At 37.9% G+C, this 21,828-nt stretch overlaps 1 protein-coding gene across 2 annotated transcripts in view; it reads left to right on the top strand.

Annotated features, from left to right (window-relative positions):
- Positions 1 to 21,828, top strand: part of ift74 (intraflagellar transport 74) — a 64,947-nt gene that overhangs the window by 27,449 nt on the left and 15,670 nt on the right. For both annotated transcript variants that reach the window (XM_062971866.1, XM_062971865.1), the window contains exons 9-17: positions 771 to 909; positions 1,702 to 1,764; positions 3,009 to 3,152; positions 4,320 to 4,360; positions 5,872 to 5,951; positions 11,954 to 12,007; positions 15,656 to 15,753; positions 18,238 to 18,364; positions 21,447 to 21,610. In XM_062971866.1, coding sequence (XP_062827936.1) covers positions 771 to 909; positions 1,702 to 1,764; positions 3,009 to 3,152; positions 4,320 to 4,360; positions 5,872 to 5,951; positions 11,954 to 12,007; positions 15,656 to 15,753; positions 18,238 to 18,364; positions 21,447 to 21,610 — 910 coding nt within the window. The remainder of the gene's footprint in view (positions 1 to 770; positions 910 to 1,701; positions 1,765 to 3,008; positions 3,153 to 4,319; positions 4,361 to 5,871; positions 5,952 to 11,953; positions 12,008 to 15,655; positions 15,754 to 18,237; positions 18,365 to 21,446; positions 21,611 to 21,828) is intronic.

Here is a 21,828-nt window from a genome sequence, read left to right as displayed (position 1 = left end):
CTTTTGGATTAAAAAAATTCAACCCATAACCAATTTAATCCATAGATGGAGAATCTGTGAATATGGGAATCTGTGAATATGGAACGGCAATCATATGTTTTTCTCAATGTTTAATTTTCCTTAAAGTTTTATGTTGAGAATGTAAAACTTTTTGCATTGGTGGGGTAATTTTTGTTGTAAGTTCATTTATGACTTTAACAAAGTCAAATAATGGAAATGGGGTTTTTTTTCCCTGCTTTTGGGACAAAAGGTTCCTGTTATTTCAGTTTGAAGTCAGCTCAAGGGTTGCCATAATTCATCTTTCTGTAATTCTCTCCCTCCTCCTCTCCACCCTGAGAATGTTGAGCTGCCTTTCCTTTTTCTTGTCTAAACAATCCTGTGTTACTAATATAAGTGCAAAGATTGGAAGCAGCAGTAGTAAAAGGAATGGGACATGTGGATATATCAATGTGTCTGTTATGCTATTAATTGACTGACTAGTTTTCCTTTGAAGTGTCTCTGAAGCAGATGAAATTCTAAATAAGCTTCCAAAAGCAGACATTGTGCTTGTTATGCGAGGATTTAGTCTAAAATACTTTATTTTTAAAGGGTTATTTTGATTTCATCTTCATTTTGTGTCTTTATATGCTTTCTCTGCTTTGTCGCTCTGTTCTGATTTCATTTCTTTCAACTGGTTTAATATGCCTGTGTCAAAATTAAAGCAGAGGCTTGAATTTAAAACAACTGTAATATTGAATCAGATTTGCAAACGGTGTGTTCTTTTGCTGCAGCAAAGAAAAGCTCATTCAGGCTGTGGAAGATGACATCCAGCAGGAAAAGCAGGCAGCAGAAAACATCATCAAAAATATGTCTGAAGAAGATCAAGTGAAATACATGGAGACAAAAATGGCAAATGAAAAACTTTTACAGGTGAACTTTCATATGGATGTTGTGAATTATATCTTCAGATGCCCCAATGCAATTTAACAATTCATGAAATGGAAAGGAGCTACTTTCAGTCAACACAGTAATACGAAATCTCAAAAAGGGAAGTCTACAAAAATTTCCCCAGTCAACCAAATTAAGCAGATTTTAATCTCATGGATTTCAAGGAGTTATGACCAACTACAGTGGATATCATCAGTGTGGATGTCCTCTTACACTCAAAATTTAGTTCAATTAGGTTGGAAGGAACTTGAGACTGGCTCTGGCAGAAGTTGCAGATGGGAAGGAGACAGTCAGTCATTCCTTAACGGTTCCCATGTGGACTTTTGGAACAGGAGCAGGATCTAGCTTCACAGCGGAACTACAGATTTTATTTCTTATGTTCCTAGATGTTTCCTGCAAATATTCTTCATTTTTCTATCTGCAAGAATCCCGTAAAAGGTAGAACAAGCAGAGAAGGTTGCCAAGGTTATTCTGCATTCTAGACAGTACACCAAAAGAGTCCTTATTACCAGTCCTAAGTTTCCTTTATTATCTTCTTCAAAGGCAGACATCTCCAAGGGCATCTTATTTCAACAGGCAGGATCCTCATTAAAAATGGGGCGCCCATTGGCCAGACTGCAAATCTGCTCACCTTTTTCGTAGGGTAGTGTGGTCTTGGCCGAGCTATCTGAAAAAGACCCAGTTCCCAAATACTTTGTTTCTTTCCTCTTTGTTTTGTGTTTACATGTGATAGTTTTTATTAACATTGGATATTAATTTAATTTATTTTCTTAGGAATTATCTGCTTTACAGCAAGAACTGGATGCTTTGAATATGAAAGAACAAGCGCTAGAAGGAGTATGTATGGCATGACATACTTATGTTCTCAATTTGATTATGAATTCTATGAAAATGGAGGGGATATTTGTATCTGATAATGGGTAAAAAATCTGTCTTGAGTATTTTGGCTGTTGATTTTATAAAATATGGCTAAATCCTGTGCCATTATTTCATTCTATTCAATTCTTTTTGGCTGGCTGCTGAGTATTAATGAACAACTGTCATTATTAGCATAGACAAGGAGTGGGAGAAATGTGGCAGTGAATCACACCACCAGATTTCTAAATGCTTGTTTTAAATGATTTTCCCATTCTGTTGCTAAAATGTGTCAATGTGCTTTGCCACATCTTTTTAGCAACAGTGTGGGGTGTAGTCTGTTGTAGGTCTGGAGGGAAGAGCACAATTACCCCAGGACTCACCAGAATTGCTTCTTCTCTGCAAAACAGTAAAATGAAACTATCACAAAACTTCAAAAGATAATTTAAACAAAAAAGAAACTAATAAAAGAATAAGAAACACAAAAGAAACCAATCTCACTTCTTCCTTTCCTCCAAGAGCAAAGGAATTATTTCAACATCTATCTGTAGAATTCGTTTTAGTTTCAGTGCACAATAATTTGCAGTTGTTACAACCCATATTGTTTTGATCAGAGATGGAGAATCTCATGCCCATGGCCGATAAATGGCTCATATAACCTCTCCAAACAATACCTCTGCTCCTTCTCTACATTCTTCCCATGGCTCAACCATGTTTAGAAAAAAACAAAAAAACTTCAGTTGTGATCAAGAAGATATTCTCTCCTTCCCTGGCTCCAAATGCAATTTAACTGCATTGAACTGCATAATATGGAAGTGCAGACTCATAATGTAGCTCAATACGTTTTGGGGCCCCTTCCTCCCTCCCTCATACATACATAGAACAGACTGGAACATGGCAGGAATTACAGTTGGGGAAAGTAGCATTAATCCTACCCTTAAAATTGTGTGTTAGCCCATGCAGGAATGGAGAATCAATAAATGAATGTCTCTTAATATTTGCGGATAAAATAGCATGCATATAAGAAAGAAAATTGTGAAGTGATCCTTCCAATATAAGCTTTGATCCCTGCTTCCTTTTCGGCTGTGGCTCCTCCTCCTTTTTGCAGGATACACTCACAGCTGACACTTGTGCCTTTCCCCAAAAGATTAGCCAAGAATATGGGAATAACTGATGAAATGTTTTATACGTGTAGAAATGTCATTATCCAATATTTGTCTCTTCAGGAAATAGCACATTCCCAGGTTAAACAAGAGGCTCTACAGCTGTATGAAAAGCTTCATGGTCTTGAAGAACATCGAAATCAAATGATTTTGGAAGATAAAAATATGGGATCTCCCCAAGAAGAGAGAGAGAGATTATTAAAACAGGTAGGGGAGGAAACTGATGGTGCTGAATTGGAACCTTTCCCCACATAAGTGTTGTTAAAGGATGATTTGACAAACTGGAGCCCCCCAGTGGCGTAGTGGGTTAAAGCTTTGTGACTTGAAGGTTGGGTTGCTGACCTGAAGGCTGCCAGGTTCGAATCCAACCTGGGGAGAGCGCAGATGAGCTCCCTCTATCAGTTCCAGCTCCATGCGGAGACCTGAGAGAAGCCTCCCACAAGGATGGTAAAAACATCAAAAACATCCAGGCATCCCCTGGGCAACATCCTTGCAGACGGCCAATTCTCTCACACCAGAAGCTACTTGCAGATTCTCAAGCCGCTCCTGACACGAAAAAAATATTGAAAAACCTGAAAATAAGAGTTCTTCAAGGTCCCTTCCCACTTTGAGTTTCTGACTTACAGTAGTCGTGGCAAATGGAACAGGGCCATTGCTGACATAGAAACTTTCACTCACTCATTGAAGCACTCACTCATCTGGATGAATTGAATTACTAAATGCATGGTTATTTCAAAATACCATGTTTCCTCAAATCTAATGCTTACCTTTTTTTGGCTAAACAACCTTGCCAAAATTGGGGTGCTCATTAGATTCGCGCCGTACAGTAATCTTAGTGCTGAACCAAAGCAAAAGGGAAATCTGCTTCAGGAGGTGCATCTGGAGCTCATCTTTGAGGGACATCTTCTCTAATTTAATGGCCAGGGCTCAGTGCTATGCATTGATGAGGCATCAGCATTGTTTGGCAGAGAAGGCTCGAGGCCTTGTCAAACTACAGCCTCAAGATTCCATAGCATTGACCCAAGGCAATTAAAGTGGATTCATTCTACAGCATAGATGCACCCTCTGGTTTCTTTTCCATTGCTGAAAGTCTTGGTGTTTTAACACAGTTGTTTAGAACAAAGGAATTCTAAACTGGCAGCAACAATAATACACACCTTTTTTGGCCAGAGTACAAAGAGGGCACTTTTTGCTGTTGTGCATTACATTCAGCAACAAATACTTTTTGTGGTTTCAGGGTTTTAATAATTGAGGTGCACATTAGATTTGAGTAACTATACGGGTGGACATGATCGAAGCATCCCCTTTCATGGAGCAGAGCCAAACTAGTCCGAGGGCTCATTAATTTATTGTTAATTAATTGATTATTTTTAGGTGAAGGAAGACAATCAAGAAATAGCAAGCATGGAAAGACAGTAAGTATTTTTCTATGTTGTTCTCTTAGGTGTTGCAAAAGCTCCTGTAGATGAATGCCATTTTGCAAATTATTTCTGCAAGACTGATTAAGTATTTCAGTTAACTGGTCTAGGTTGCTTCCTTAAACATTCTGGTATATGTTTAATTTCAACAGAGAGAAATACACAGCACTACATTTTGGCAATAAAATTGAATTGCACCTATAAAGGATAGGTGACACCTGACTTGAGCCCATAACATGTGAAAGGAATCTAGGAGTTTTACTAGACCACAAGCTAAACATGAGTCAACAGTGTGATGTGGCAGCTAAAAAGCCAGTGATTCTAAGTTGCATTCAATAGGAATATAGTGTTTAAATTGAGGGAAGCTGTAGTCCCACTATTCTACTTTGCTGAGACTTTACGTGGAATACTATGTCCAGCTGGGCACCACAATTCAAGAAGAATATTGAAAAGCTGAAACATGTCCAGAGAATGGCAATCAAAATAATCAGAAATTTGGAAACAAAGTCCCATGAGGAGCAACTGATGGAGCTGGGTATGTTCAGCTTGGAGAAAAAAAGGCTGGGACATGATAGCCATGTTTAAATATCTGAAAAGATGTCACATTAAGGAAGCAGCAGGCTTGTTTTTCTGCTATTCTGGAGACTAGGACATTGAGCAATGGATTTTCAAATTGCAGGAAAAGACATTCCATCTAAACCTTAGGAGGAACTTTCTGATGGAAAGAGCTGTTCAGTAATAGGATATTCTGCCTCAGATTGTGGTGGAGTCTCCTTCTCTGGAGATTTTAAAGAAAAAGTATTGGGAGTGCTTTGATTGTGTGTTCCTGCATGCAAAAGGGGATTGGACTGGGTGACCTTCATGGCCTCTTTCAACTCTGTGGTTCTGTATATTTTTGTTATAAGAATACAGTTGGAAGTGTGATATCTGATGACTTCACATACAAAGATCAGGGTGTTATATAACCTCCAAAGAACATCATTAACTCCCCAGGCTTTTCCAAATTTTAATCCCATGTAAATAGTTCATTTCACTACAGTTAATGGAAAGTTTGAGAAGGTGATGATGCCTCAGTGGATGGCTCTTCAAAAATGACTATCTTTCTGATTGCCATAGTTGGAGGAAATAAAGAAAAGAAATGCTTCTCGCATATAACACAGTACATCTCATTTGTTTATGTCATCTAGGTTACTTTTTTAAAATGTGTTCCTAAATGGCTTATAAATTCAAGTGTAGTCTTTTTAACAACCAGCAGAGGGACCTATTTAATGATAAGACAAAACAAAGTTACATTCCCTCACAGAAATTAAACGCAGATACTATAACTACATAAAATGCATTCTGGAATATTATTGAACGATCATATGCAAATTTCAATGTTTTATTTATTAAATCGTGTTTCTATTTCACTCCCTTTCATGTTTTGTTACTTTAAAGAAAATTTGCTAAAACATTATATTACAATATAATTTTACAATTTTGAGGAACCTGTTTTTGCATTCCTGTAGGTTGACCGAGATAAAAGAAAAGATTGATCAAATCAATGAAGGTATTCGTCAGGTTGACATGGATCTGGAAGAGCAACAAGGTTAGACTCAAGAGAACTTTGAACTTCCTTACTCAGGGCCCTGTTTAACTTCCCTTTGCTGTAATGGATCTGATTTAGAGGTGGATTTTTACATTTTTGGACTGAGACTAGAGACAAAGATATGTATACTAAGACTATTTTTTATGCTGAAAGGGTATTATTTTCTTGTCTTGAAAGGAAGGCCTAAGGGAATGTGAGGAAATAGTGAATGAAGTTAAATTATAGATACCTTACCTGGACAGTGTACTCTTTGTATCAGAATAATCAATTTTTGTGCATTCTGGAAGCTCAAATCCTGTGATTAACATACTATTTCCTAATTTTAAAACACATATGTGTTTAATATTTGTTTCTAATAAAATTATATATTATTTCCAAGATCTAGATATTGACTGACTTAGAAATACTTTGTAAGTATATAGGAAGACCCTGGTAGGACAATAGTTTGCTTAGACAAGGTTCACCTCTTTCTAGAACTACATTTAACTAATGCATTGGGGGAAATGTATTAGAACTGATGATTTAGTGCTGGGATGGGAATCTGTTCTGGTCCAACTAGCTGGGTTGCCTCCACGACCAATCTGGTGGTTTGGATGACATCAGGGATTAGGCTTCACACTGTCTGTTGACATCTGGTCCCTTCTTTGGATACCCATTTGCACCAAGCAGAGAAATGCTTTCTCTCTACACTCAGAAAGTCAATTCCAGTGTCACTTGCTGTCTTGTTGGTTGAGGACATGCATGTGAAAAAAATCCGTCTGCTACTTCTGATCATTTTCAAGGATTATCTGCTGCCTATTTCTTTATTGGGGAGAAGATTTTGGTGAGGTGAGATCTTGCTGTTACCTCCATAAGGACTCCAGTTGTAAAAGCTACACTGTATATATTTTCTTCCCTATGAAATGATACTCCAGAGAGGAGTTTTGGAGAGATAGAGGGCCATACCCAGACTCTCCATGGTCCAGGTCAAGATTGTCCATAAGCTTGTCCACAGATGTGATGTTTCTCTGGCTTTTAATCCACCCAGTGGGAGATAATGTTTAGATTGAATATCCAAAGGGGATATTCTCTAGTCTTATTTTTAGTTCTTTTCAACAAGTATTCATGTAAGGAACTCATATAGTTGTCATCGTCCTTCATGTCCCCGCTCCCAAAATTACTTTAGTCGCTGTAACAGTTCTTTCTGCTTGTGTTTCTTTTTCTTTTTGTATTGCACATGCATTTTTCTATCATTTGGATGGTTATAGATGGTAAGACATTGCTGGCTTTGTTTCTTTATAGCTTAGTGCGATGATGTGAGGCAGGGAGGAATGCTTTTAATCCCACCACACAGTTACCACCAATTGTAAAGATGTCTGGATGATGATTTTCATTAATTATTTATTATATATATATGGGTTTTTTATATAACTGCTGCCACCAATTGTGGAGATGTCAGGCAGAGGATAATTTATTCTTTTTAATTCTTCTTATTTACTTCAGATGGTAACGTTGCTTAGCTTGAATATAGGTGTGACAGAGACTTAGATGGTTTGAAGAACAAAACAAGTTTATTTCAAGTACAAAGCTTAGTGGTTTCAATAATTTCTTTAAGGCACTTAAATAACTGTTACAAATAGATGTTGAGGTGTTCTAACTTCCAAAATACTTTCTTCTCTCAAAACCAAACTATAAACTGATCACTTGGATCTACCAGGCTTACTTCCCCTTACTTCACAGCCTCCACAAATAACCCTAAACAAGTCACCCAACTTGCTTAGTCTGGCCTATCAGAGGTCTGCCTCCCTGATTTCCTAATCTGAAACCAGTCTTTCTCCTGTGACTAAGAATCACAGACTAAGATTTAAACTTCCCTGGTTTCCTTAAACTTGGAACCAGTCTGTCCCCTGTGACTAGAAATCACAGACTACCTGAAATAAGTCATCTTATTTTAGAATTGACTCAAATTCCCTCATTTGAACCACCCTGATCCTCCACTTGAGAATCAGTCCTCACTGTAATTTCACCATTACAGACTGACCTGTTTTTAAAACATTCCCTCCTTTTTCCTTCAAACAGCGATTGGCTCCGCCCCTGTTGCTAGGGTAACCTGCCTTAGAATGCTAAGATGGTTACCTTCCTCTACATATTATCAACTCCAATACTCACCCATTTTAAACATAGCCAAACATGACTTCTAAAACAAAATCAAACAAACATGTCATCCATAAATTAAAACATCACACTTCTTTACACTTAGTAACTAAAAGATAGCAACTTTCACATAAATCTGTTTTGTTTCTCCATCGTGCTCCCTGTGAAATCGCACATAGAGTATTTCCTGCATCCGCCCAGACAGTTCAGAATTTTCTAGAAATCTTTTAGACACTTCTGTGCTGTAGACCTGCACACTCTTCCCATAGAGTATATAGCCAGTGGGATGAGCTACTGCCTCAGTTCCTTTCATCCACCGCCATTGCAGCAGTTAAGGAATCTCTCTCTTTACGTTGACAAGCTATAGGACTATCTTTTGACCACTTACTTTCAGACTAATTTACTTTGACCTGTACTGTTTTTTTCTATTACGTTTTGTCCCCAATTCCTATAACAACAGTGTAGATTTCTGTTATTTAGTAGCAATGAAATTGACACCTAGGTAATTCTGTCTTTTAAAATAGTTTTGGGTGTCATGGCTGATGTTTCTTCTATATGGAAGCAGTGACTTGTTTTCAGAAATGAGTTCATCAAAACCGTTTGCATTCTGGTTGTTTCTTTTGTGCCAAGTGTGAAGTTCTTTCACAATTGTCCTAGCTCCTTTACAGATTTTTTTCCTTTTTAAAAAAAAAATAATAATCATAGTTTCTGGCAAGTAATCCACTGAGAATAACAGTCATTGAGATAAATGTAGATATTTATATGAAATCATTTGGTCATGTGTGTACTTCAATAGCCACATCTCCATTAAATTATTATAGTACATTGAAGAAAAGTTCAGAACATTATGAGTTTTGTTTATTTGTCTAAAACCTTGCCAAACAGATGGACAGTTTTCAAAATAGGACTTTGCATTAATATTTCTCAATAAGCAGTACACCATAAACCAGGGCAAGGTGTTGTTCAAATTGAAGATACTTCCATAAATAAATGTTCATAGGACAGAAGGGCCAAAATACTCGGAAAGCACCCAGTTCCATCTCATCTTGGAAGCTAAGTAAGACCAGACCTGATTAATACTTGGATGAGAGACCACCTACCGCATTTCCCCGAAAATAAGATAGTGTGTTATATTAATTTTTGCCCCCAAAGATGTGTTAGGTCTTATTTTCAGGGGATGTTTCTTTTTCCATGAATAAGAATTCACATTTATTAGTGAACAAAAAAATGAATATTTATTATATACTGTACAGTAGTTGTCATCACAAACCAGCATAACCAGACAAACTGTGAATCCTATCGAGAATTTCTTGTTACTACCATTATTTCCATGTACAACACTCTATGGTACGTACATTTACCGATCCTGCATGCTCTGGTGTTCTGTTCATCGGGCATGCTTCTAAACAAAAACTTTACTAGGTCTTACTTTCAGGGAAGGCCTTATATTTAGCAATTCAGCAAAGCCTCTACTAGGTCTTATTTTCAGGGGATGTCTTATTTTCGGGGAAACAGGGCAGAAACACCAGGTGCTGTGGGCTATGTTTCACTAAATCTAAATCAGAAGGCATACAAAATTAAAGAATACAAATGGGTCATTTTTCTCATCCTTCAGTTATATGTGACATGCCAAAGAAGAATTCTGTAAATATATTTTTCTGGCTTATTCCAACACCAGTAGCCATGATGGCTGTACGCCTCTAAGCATCATAATCCAGAAAGTAACTTTTCTATAAGCTCTTTCCTAGAGCCATCTGAATGGCCCCTGTCAAAAATGGAATAATAGATTAGATCAGGGCAGACACAAGAACTGTGATAGACTGTGGGGAAAAGGATGCCCACTCTCCAGTACACAAATAGATTTCAACTAGTAGTTGAATCTTTCTCCAAGACAGATTCAGTTAAAGGGTGCAGGGCAGACTGCATGGCATAGAGACTACTCCCTTCCAACACCTCACGGCTGCCCCCACCACATAATCTGCTGCCTGAAGAGACTGCCTTGTTCTAGCCAGTGATAGGGTCAGTCTGATTTTAATGCATACAGACACTTTGTTCATAATCTAAATTTAGAGAGCTCAGAATTGTTTTAAGGCTTGTGAGCAGGGGCTCAGAATCATCAGGCAATTCATTACTATTTTTGACTACTTGCATATATGTTTTTACAATGAAAACTCAGTACATTGCAATAAAACAAACGTCACTACCAACATTCAAATGAAGTTGGTAACAATCTGAGTGCTACGAAAGCAATAGCAAAATCATGATCATTTCGTACATCTATGGTTGAAAATCACGAGAAGCCACAGCTACATGAGAGTCTTGGTGGTCCAATTTTACCTATTCATTTCTGGGAGGGGGCTTAGCCTCTTCCCAACTTAAACATGGGATGAGCTTGATCTCTGTCCTGTACCAGGGTCCATGATATTAATTCCAGTAAGTCTGAACGGTACTTTCAGACCCTAAATGCCAATGAACAGCCTAGTGTGCTATTGTTTTAAATATATAATACAAAATAAATGCCACCATGCTAACTGAAACATGTTTTGTCAATCTAATCGCATATTTACATACATATCTCTTCAAAGTGAATGCCATATTACAAAGTTTTCCTATCTAATGAAAGGGAGAGTCAGACAGGAACAAGGCCACAGCTGCAAGGAAGTTCAAGGAAAATGATGGTCCCTTGGGGCCAATGCTCATGTTTATAATTTGTATGTTATAGATATGAAGGAAAGCAAGGGGGATGTCGATATGAGACTGAGGGGAAAGAACAGGGTGGGATTCTTGACTCTAAATTTAACTTATCCTTTCATTCCCCCTCGTTCCCACTTATCCTCATAAACTAGACACCAACATTATTTTTTACTTTTTGTTTTGTATTAAGTTTCTGGTTTCAACAGTCAGAAATTAAGTGAGCCTCTAAGGGAGCAAGCTGTGTAAATTCATTTCATATAGGTAGTAAGTCATCATGAGAAACAAAAAGGATACAAAATTTCCCATGAATGATTGCTTAAGTGCAGAACAAAACTTGGGAGGTGGTCTATCAGTTCCACAAGATCTAATGGGTTTAGCACAGCGCACACAACTCAAGTTCCGAAGGCATGCAGTCAAATGGCATGCACTGGAATTCACCACCTCCTTCTGCCCAAGAAACTGTCAGGAAATCCTTGAGATGCAATACAAGAAGCAACAATCAAGGAGAATTGGGGAATGTCACATACAGGCAGGTAAAATTGACACAAAACTTCAGTAATATCTCTTATAAATGGCCATGAAATCTCCAGATGTCAAATCAATGGCACTTTCACATGTACACATATATTATGTCTCCTGATGTCAAATCACACACACTCAGTCTCAGAGGAAGACAATGGCAACGTGGCTCTGAACAAATCTTTTTAAGAAAACCCCATGATAGATTTGCCTTAGGGTCACCATAAGTTGGAAATGATGTGAAAGCACACAGTAACAAAGGAATATATATTCACGTATACATACTATAGACCAAACATGGGCAAACTTCAGCCCTCCAGGAGTTTTGGACTTCAACTCCCACAATTCCTAACAGCCTACCTGTAGGCTGTTAGGAATTGTGGTAGTTGAAGTCCAAAACTTCTGGAGGGCTGAAGTTTGCCCATGTCTGCTATAGACATAAATATCTTATGGCAGTATCAATAGATAAAGGTAATAATTAAATGTTATTTAGCTTAGAAGTAGTAAACAGTAGCATACTGCAGACCCCAAAGGCAGACAGTTGCAATTAGTCGCTTAGAAGGTGTGGGATTAAAATAAAGTACAATGTAACCTGTTATGTATTTATATTTACATTGACATTATTAACTGTTCATTTTAAATGGCATTTTCTGTAGGAGAGAAAAATGTGAAATACAAAGAGTTAAAGAAGAGAGAGGAAAGCATGGATAGTAAGTATTTGCATATGTATGTACTGTTGTTTCCAGGCCTGTAGCCGGGGGGGGGGGGGGGGTTAGGGGTTCAACCACCCCCCCCCCCCCGAAATTTTTCAAGTTATAAAAAAAATCTCATTTACTCATGAATTTTAACTGGTTAACCAAATCCCCATGCTAAGTCTATGAGATGCAAAACATTAAGAGTCCCTCCAGGCACTATCTCAAGCAGATATTGACAGGTTTGTAGCGGGGAGGGGTATGTGCTAGGGGTTCAACCCCCCCCCCCCCCCCCGAAATTTTCAAAACCCCTCCCGAAAATTTTTTCTGGCTACGGCCCTGGTTGTTTCATATGTATGTACTATCAAAGGACAAATCTCTTTAGACAGTATGCATTGAATTTATTTTAAGAGCTCTGCTGAGTTTATTTTTAGAGTTTCAGGTAAGTGGATATAGAATTCTAGACCCAATTACATGGTATGACCACTAAATTTTAGAACTTCTCTATACTGGTCCTATAACCTACATTGGGCCAGAAGTTATTCCTACTACATGATGTCAAGGGACTTTTGCTCCATAACACAGACCTGGTTTTGTCCCATATTAGGAGAAGTCTGAAGTATCAGAAAATTCAATCCAGCCCACTCTGGTTGCAAGCAGTTCACTGCCCAAACTGCCATTCCCTTCTCCCTGCCCTCCTCAGTGCAAGAAAAGGGGGACAGATCAGGCCTATGTCTCCCTCTCATTACTGATGTCAACAAAGGGGCCCAACAGAAGTCAAGAGGAAGCAACACCGCATCTGAGTAAGATGGCTGGCCAGTAGGGCTGAACTGGTTTCAGTTCAGCTGGACAGTTCCAACACCATCTTGCCACCACTGCAGGTGGGAGCTAGACAGTGTAGCCGGGACTGGGTCAGAGTATTACTACTCCAGAACAGCCTTGGATTACATGATCCATGTAGATCAGTGTTCTCAGCCTGTGGGCCATGACCCTTCAGTGGGCTGTGAGAACGAAAATCTGGTCCGTGAACCTCCTTCCTCTTTATTTATTTATTTGTTTGTTTTATTTCTGCTCCTTTCCACAGAGCTGACCATTGCATTGGATAGACCACATCAGCTCTAGATTATTAAATATGATTTTCTCTGGGCAAGCAGAGGGCAACTACTGGATGGCATATGTTCTGTATCAGAAACTAGAGCTGATGTGATCTATCCAATACAATTTTCTGCATCAGCACCCCAAATAACCAAACTGAAACTAAAGTTGACCAAAACCTGATTCGTAACCCTTTTGGTACTAATGTTGATTTCTTGATGTAATGCCTATTATTATTTATTGTATTTTTTAATGGTGCTATGATATGTTGTTTTTATATTTTATTATATTGTATTGCTCTGGGCATGGGCCCATGTTAGCCGCCCCGAGTCCCCGTTGGGGAGATGGTGGCGGGGTATAAATAAAGTTTTATTATTATTATTATTATTATTATAATGTTGGAGAGTGGGCCCTAGTCAAAGTGGGCCCTGGTCAAAAAAAAAAGGTTGGCAATCACTGATGTAGATGAACCGTTAGTTAAACCAATTTATATCAAAATGTTTGTCTAAGTGAAGAACAACTTTGCAGAAAGGTATAGAGCAGTGATTCTCAACCTGTGTGTCCCCAGGTGTTTTGGCCTACAACTCCCAGAAATCCCAGCCAGTTTACCAGCTGTTAGGATTTCTGGGAGTTGAAGGCCCAAACATCTGGGGACCCTCAGGTTGAGAACCACTGTTGTAGAGTAAAAACAGTGCCAGCCGATATACCCCCCCCCCCCCCCACCTATTAGGTTCACAGTTTTAAAACAGCACAATTTTGGGGAAACTAAAAGTAAATAAAAATACTCCATCATGTCTTTAAAATAATATAGCAGTTAAATAAAAATAAAAGTTAAATAAAATAATATATATATACATAGACCATTAATGTGGTGAGAAAATGTATACAATATGGCCTTGTTATCCACAGATTTGATATCCATGATTTCACTTATCCATACACTAAAAAATTCCATCCCCCAGAAATATTTTGGGGGAGAGGGGCCTCTCTTTAGTTCTCTAGTGAGATTCTGTGATATGCTTCCAGCACAAGTATAGTCAAAATATCAATTTCGCTATAAACCATGGTTTATGTTATCCATGGAAGGGGCAGATATGGAAGTCATACTCTGTCCTCAAAGGAAGATTAGATAAAGGAGGTATCCCATGTATTGTAAGAGGAGTTTAAGAGTTGCCTTGAGGATGCAGGAGTCTGGTGCTGATTTATGGTTCTCATGCAAGTCTGATTTAGATTTCTTGTGTACTTCTATATTAGCAGCACGTTTTCTTTGTTTGATCCAACTAATGCGCCATATATGCCTCAAGACTTTGATGTGTGCAGCTTGAATACATTGTGTTTGAAATTCATATATATGGCTTAATTTTTTTAAGCCAAGATTCTGTTTATGGATTGTGTAATGGGAAGTACTATGTAGTTGCAGTGCAATCCTGGAGTGCATAACCAGTTCTACGAGATATACTATTGTATAAGTTGACCTCCTATGTAATCAAGGGGAGATTTGGTGGTTAAAATTATGGATTTTGATATGACCCATGAATAAGTAGAAGGTCATTTCACAGATAGGGGAATGTGCCAATGCTGCCTCAGTGGCTTAGCTGCCCTAGGTCGCCATTATATTTCACCACTCCACTCAGAGAAGGGGGTGGTTCTTTTTTATATAAGTTTTATGTACAATGTCAATTCTTATTTTTAAAAGGTTGCCATCCCCTTCTTTTAGTAGAATGACAAAAGGTGAAAGATTGGTCTATTCTGGGAAAATATAAAACAAGTACCAACTACCTCTACCCTCTTGGTGCCAAAGAACTGCTGCCACTGCCACTGCCACCATTTCCTTCTAAGCATTCAAAAAGGCCAGAAGCAGCACCATAGAGAAAAGAATACAGGGGGTTGGTGCTTCTTTTGAGTTCTACCAGGATGGATTAAAAACTTGCTTTTCACAGTTTTGCTCAGATAAAGGAATGTTTCCTTTTTTTATAAGAGTTAAAGTATGATATTTATGTTGACCCATTTTGGGGTCAACTAAAGTATCTGGACTTATACATGAGTCTTACTTATACAGTAGTTCTTCAAGTAGCTTGTGAAAAACTTCAGTGCAAGTGCAAAACTTATCCTAATTCCAGATTGAGGGGGAAGTTGCAGATTCCCAAATTCCCAGCATAACCAATGGCCAGGGATGCTGGAAATTGTAGAATAACACCTGGAGGGACAATAGCTCCCTTGCCTAATCTTCTGTGCCTCTGATCTCATTTATAGAAAAAAAGGGAGAGCACGATTCTTGGTTCTTCATGTGTAGTGATTTTCTTCCATGTATACTTTTCCATTGCTAGATCACTACACAGATACTAAAAAGCCAATTAAATGTAACAAACACTGGCTCTTTTTTCTAGATTTTCATGCACGTTTTTTTTTCCTAATGTTCTTCTCTGTTATAGTTAAATTGCTTTTAGTTTGTTTATATTTTTACTAAGTCTGCTTAATACAAAATGCCTACAGCTATTAAGTAGTTTCAGGATTTGTCTGCTGTTCCTTTTATAAACAGGAGCCTCCCTTATCTTATTTTTTAATCTTTAGACTTTCTTGAATCTTTTGAAGAGACAAAAAACCAGGAACTGGAACGGAAAACACAGATAGAGGCCAATATTGTGGCAATTTTAGAGCACTCAAGCAGGGTAAGTGACTTTGGCTTTAATCCTGTTCACATTCACATAGAAATAAGCCTCACTAAATTCACTGGGATGTACACTTCATTAAATGTGGATAACATCCTGAATCCCCTTTTTCATAAAATAGGCAATTACTGCTTAATTTTAAATAGATTTGAAAAGTACCAGCTGCAATTATATTTGTTTTAGGAATAATAAAGCCAATTGCTGACATTATATTTAGGTTCTTTATTATTTTTCCACTTTTCTCCAGAAAGAAAATCAAACTGAAGCTTGCAGCAGTTGAGTCAAAAGACTTGAGGAAAAATGATAAAGGGTTCCCTCCATTTTCACAAAGATTGTGCAGAATTAATTCCCCACCTCTTAATTCTTTGAGTCAGCATAGAGATAATGCAGGTTTCCTGTTAATGGCAGTTAATAAATGAAGAGCCAGACTTGGAAAAGTATTCTCCTTAACCTCACTTGGAACTTTTTCTCCCTGATACAACCCCCCTTGCTTCAAATCATAGTTTCGGATAATAGTTACAAGTTAACTGTAGGTTAAGCTTAGCTTCATCAATACTCGTGTGAATATACCACTTGATTACAGTTGAGATAAATAGGAAGAATCTGTTCTTGGAGGAAGCAGTAGTAGGTTTCAAAAACTGGCTCCACATCTTTAAACTGTCAGAGGAAGCCATAATCGCATCTGCACTCAATCTTCTGTGTTTTTTTTCCATGTTGAGACCACCGTCACACAAAAAATACTGACCTTTTTCATTCTTTAACATTAGTTAGCCTTTTAGAACTGGGGCCCGGGGGGGGGGGGGGGGAGGGAACACCCAAAAATACAAAGAAGTGGATCATAGGGACTGTTTAGTTCAATGCCCAGCCATGAAGGAACACATTATTGCAGCACTCCTAAAAACTACCCATCCAGTCTCTTTTTACAGTCCTCCAAAGATGGGGAGTCTGCCACACTTTGAGACAATCTACCCCACCATTGAACAGCTGTTACAATAAAAGGGGTATTCTTAATTATTATGTCGATCTACTTTTTTTGCAATTTGAACCCATGGGCTCATATTTTAGTTTCTGGAACAGGAGGAAACAAACTAACTCCATTTTCTATGTAATAGCCCTTGAGATGTGTCATGATTGTTATCGTGTCACCTTTCAGTCTTCATTTTTTCAAACTTAACAATTTTTTTATTTAGAGTATACCACAAAGGCTCTTGGAGCAGCTTACAAATCATTAATTTGCCCTCAGGCTCAGAATCTAAACAGAAGGAAAAGGTAATGTCAGGAAGAATGGGGATTAGGTCCAGTAGACACTGCTGTTTCATGTCTCCCTCTGAGGCCAGAGCAGTGACAATTTTGATGAAGGGAGAGTCTTTCATCTGCTTTTTAAAGAATCTCCCTTCCAATCTCTCTACCATTTCTCCATGAGTGTCATTTTATTCTGTGTTCAATTCAAGGTGGTTCTTCTGTATTTGTCTCCTTGCGATGACAGCAAACGAAATTATTTATATACTCTTTTATTTATAGTTTTGTGGACCATGATGTTGGAAATCTGAACTTCCTAATCCATGTCATTTCCATCATTTGTGAGGCTTTAAGAGAATGTGAAAATGAAGCTTTCAATATTCAAGTGTTTTGCTGTTGATTTTAAAAATGTCCTGTGCTTCTCAGTCGGGCAAGAGAATGCCCCTTCAGTTGAAGACAGAGGGAGGGGCTCTCACCATAATGAAACTGGTGATACGTAACATTTGATGGAAATATCTATTTCCCAAAGTTGTTCCTCATGAGGCTTGGTTTCCAGACCTTTGAGTATCCTGTTCACCCTTTTCTGAACACATTTCAACTTGTCAAAATCTTTGAATTGTGATGCCCAAAACTGGCCACAGTATTCTAGGTGAGGTTAGACCAAAGCAGAATAAAATAGCACTATTATTTCCCTCAGTTTGTACATTCTACTCCCGTTGATGCAGTCCAAGCAAAATAACTTCTATTCTTTATTCTCTCTTTAATACATCCCAGCACAACCTGTAAATCAAATCCAATCCATTTATGATTTAACTGCTATCTGAATATCATTATGCCTGTCTCCTCATGGTCCTTATTATAGGCTGGTCACATGACTTTTATCTCAATAGATATTATTCTAAATTTGGCATTTTAATTTTAAAGATATTTTTCTTAGTATGTGCAGTGAGGTATTTCTGCTGACACAAATACTTGTCCTCAGTTGCACTGTCTCAGATTGCAGAGGCTTTGTAACATTTCTTCCCTTTTAGCTCTAACTCTGTCTGTTAGGTGAAATAATACAAAACTCTGAGAAAATTACATTAACACTCCTTTTTACTCAAAAATCTCAAATTTCCCAATGGGATCTGCTGCAGCTGAATTAAGTACTATGGAAGCCCCAACTTCTCTAATTGTTCATTCACCATCCATATCTGTACATTTGGAAGGTGTCATATGTTTCGCTGTTTGTTTTTCATTGTACAGAATGTAAATCGTATGAAGCAGATATCTTCTGTTACAAATCAAGAGCTGAAGATCATGCAGGAAGACCTCACATTCAAATCAAGTGAAATGCAAAAATCACAGAGTACAGCAAAAAACCTAGGTTCAGGTAAGTTTGACATGTGAAGTGTACAATTCTGTCTGGTAGTTTGTATGAATAACACACAGTAAAAGAACAAACAACAAACAAAATAAATGAAATAATACCTGCAAATAACAAGCTGTTAAAGGAACATATATACCATTTGAAGGTGTGTTTTCTTTTCAAACTGACAAGCTTTGTCTCATTTTTAAAGGCTAACAAAGGCAATTGGGTTTGATGACAACATTCTGTAAGTCTTGAAATGAACAAACCAAATTGATAAATCTGTGTAGCTTTGAAGGCCTGACTCTCTAAGGTCATACTTCTTGAGAGGGGATTTGGTCTTGTAAAGAAGCAGTACTAAAGAAACCAGGATGAGGCCTGTCATGTTTCTAACCCCACCTCTCCAGAAAACATGGTGTTCAATCAGTTCCAAAAGATTTGGGTGAAAATTAAGTAACTACATCTATTCCAGTCCTGGGTTTTGGATGGAAACAGCTTTATTTGCACAGATGAAGCTCTGCACACCTGGACATTAAGAAAGAATCTTCAACACGATTGCAATTTTCAAATATCTGACAAATGCTCTAAGGCTGTGCACCAATCCTAGAGTCTAACATAATATTCTAAAATATATGTTGCTACATTTTTGTAGTCCATTCTGGTTCTTTGTAGGCAATTTATTTATATGAATAGGAACATGTCTGTTCTTTTTTAATGCTTTGGAAACATATAATGATGTAATGTACAGTGGAAACAATTCAGCACCTAGTTTATCCACATGAAGTAATAATAATAATAATAATTAATAATTTATTTGTACCCCGCCCTATCTCCCCGAGGGGACTCAGGGCGGTTTCCAACAAAAGTAAACAAAAAACCTGCAAACATTCAGTGCCGAAAACAGACAATGATAAATTGAATCAAAACGGTGGATAAAACAATATAAAAAAATTATAAAAGTAAATAAAATAATACATAATTAAACTTAAATAAACATAATATAACATAATATAAAATAGAAGCCCCAGTAGCTGCCACACATACAAATGAAACCCAAAGACTTTAAATCAGGAATCGACAACATTGGGGGCATTAAAAAAAACTCCTTAAGAAATGCTACAAACATAGCATTGAATAATTCTGTAAATATGAGAAGTTTGCCTTCTTTCTGAACAAAAAGGGTTTCGGGAGTCTGAATTCTAATTTGGTCCTGTGGGCCATGTCAACTTCGAGACATCCATTCCTACTGTAACAACATCTTGCCAACTCAGAGGAGATTTTCAGGGGCTGCAAGTTCACACTTTGGGTAAAGATCATTGCAGAAGCACCCCTCCCCTCCTCAAAAGGAAACTTCTGTGAGTAAACTCATTTGCTGATGGCAGCGTTTCCCACTAACATTTCCCTGGGTCAAAGCACAAAACAGTTTTGTCTCAGAATTTGCTACTGTGTACACATTGCTTGCTGAAGTCGGTGACTTAGTGGCATATCAGAAGGAACTGGGCTGCATCCTCTTCCTGTCTCTTCTCAGAGAGAGAAGGGTTGTAAAGAGTCTTATTTTTCTTTTTCTTTTCCCTCCTCCATCCTCCCCGGGTGATTGTAATTGGTTGAAGAAAACCTTTACCTTCTTCATACTGTTAAACAAAGGAATCTGATTTATCTCAATGTTTTTCAGATGATAGTGAGGGGTCTAAGCTCTCCTTTAGTATTCCAGGGATTGAACCGGTGACCTGCCAATGGTCTACCTTTGAGCGTATACCCATTGCCTTCTAGTCTGGCCTTTGGGACAATGTTGGACATGATCCTTTCATTGGGATCCTTCTCTGCATGGGCCCATTTCCTTCCCCACTGCTGTCATTACTGCCCCCATTCCCATCTGCCCTCCCCCCCAAGTGCTTTCTTTTTGTACATAATGTATGCTCAAAAGAAGCAAACAGGAGACGTGGGGGACCTTAGGCACTGCTCACAAGGGAGCAATTGAATGAGCTGTGACAGGAGTAAGGAAGAAGGTGTGAAGATGAAAGTGTGGGCATCAGCAGTTCCCTTATCATGTTTCTACCAAGATTCCTTGTCTGTAAAGCATGGTATGCCTTCAGCACATAATCCCATTGATACAGATTCATTCCTCTTTATCTTACTCTGGCTTTTCTCCTCTTTTTAATAATAATAATAATAATAATAATAATAATAATAATAATAATAATAATAATCTTTATTCTTATATCCCGCCACATCTCCCTGAAGGGATTTGGGGCGGCTCACATGGGGACACCCCAGAATACAACATAAAATACAACAGCAAAATGCATTTTTAACATATAAAATCAAAAGGCATATAAAATACAAAAACATACTCTCAACTGACCAATAGCCAGGCTCAGTGAGTGTATTCAAGATTGGAAGTAAGGCAGTAGAATTTATATATGTGCAATACAGTAGAGTCTCACTTATCCAACATAAACGGGCCGGCAGAACGTTGGATAAGTGAATATGTTGGATAAGAAGGAGAGATTAAGGAAAAGCCTATTAAACATCAAATTAGGTTATGATTTTACAAATTAAGCATCAAAACATCATGTTATACAACACGTTTGACAGAAAAAGTAGTTCAATATGCAGTAATGCTATGTAGTAAACTGAAATTCATTCTATGGCAGTGTTAATGGTGCCTAGGTCTGCAGTACGACCCGCAAGACTCATGACATAGCTTCTACAATCAGAGGAAGCTTTGCCTACAGAGTTTACAATATATTTATATAGCTTAAAACCAAAACATTGCAATGGGACCATTTTACATATGGTTCTACTAATAAATATAAATTAAGAGCAACAGTGTTCATTTCTGTTTGGCAGTTTGTGCTGTAAGTAATAAAATGTGTCAGCACTTATCTTAGCCATAGTACCAGTTCATCTGATAGTGGATATTTCCATGCAAAAGATAAGAACAGAGTTAAAAGCTTTACTGGACCATGGCCAAAATGAGCAAACCAAGCAGGGGGTAGTTTTTGTCCCCTTGTGATTTTGTGATTGAGCTTTCTCCAGGCTAAAGAATAATTTCCTCTGTATATCAGCACAACTCATTAGCCATTTTAAAATATATATATTACAGACTGTCAACGTCTGCAGATGGATCTCCAGAAGATGGGTCTATTGGAAGGCAAGATGAAGGACGAACTCGCTTCTCTCAAAGAAAAAACTGAGCAAATGACCAAGGACCTAGAACTGTACAACAACCTGCCAGCTCTGAAAGCAGCAGGAGAAGAGAGAAAGAACGTAAGTAAAGTCTCATGACCTTTGCCAAAACCCCTGTTTTAATATTCAGGTTGAAACATATGATATGTGCCGTCTTGAATTGACTTTTCATACAGAAGCTGCAACCTTGTATACAGCTTCCTGAGAATAAGGTCAGTCAGCATGCATAAGATTGAACTGTGAAACACATTAGAGCTGTTATCACACATGGCTACAAAAGATACATGTAATCAGTCCCA

The sequence above is a fragment of the Anolis carolinensis genome, chromosome 2, assembly GCF_035594765.1.
Source record: "Anolis carolinensis isolate JA03-04 chromosome 2, rAnoCar3.1.pri, whole genome shotgun sequence".
Lineage (NCBI taxonomy): Eukaryota > Metazoa > Chordata > Lepidosauria > Squamata > Dactyloidae > Anolis > Anolis carolinensis.
The sequence above is the reverse complement of the archived record's forward strand: the minus strand, read 5'-3'. Positions and strand labels throughout refer to the sequence as shown.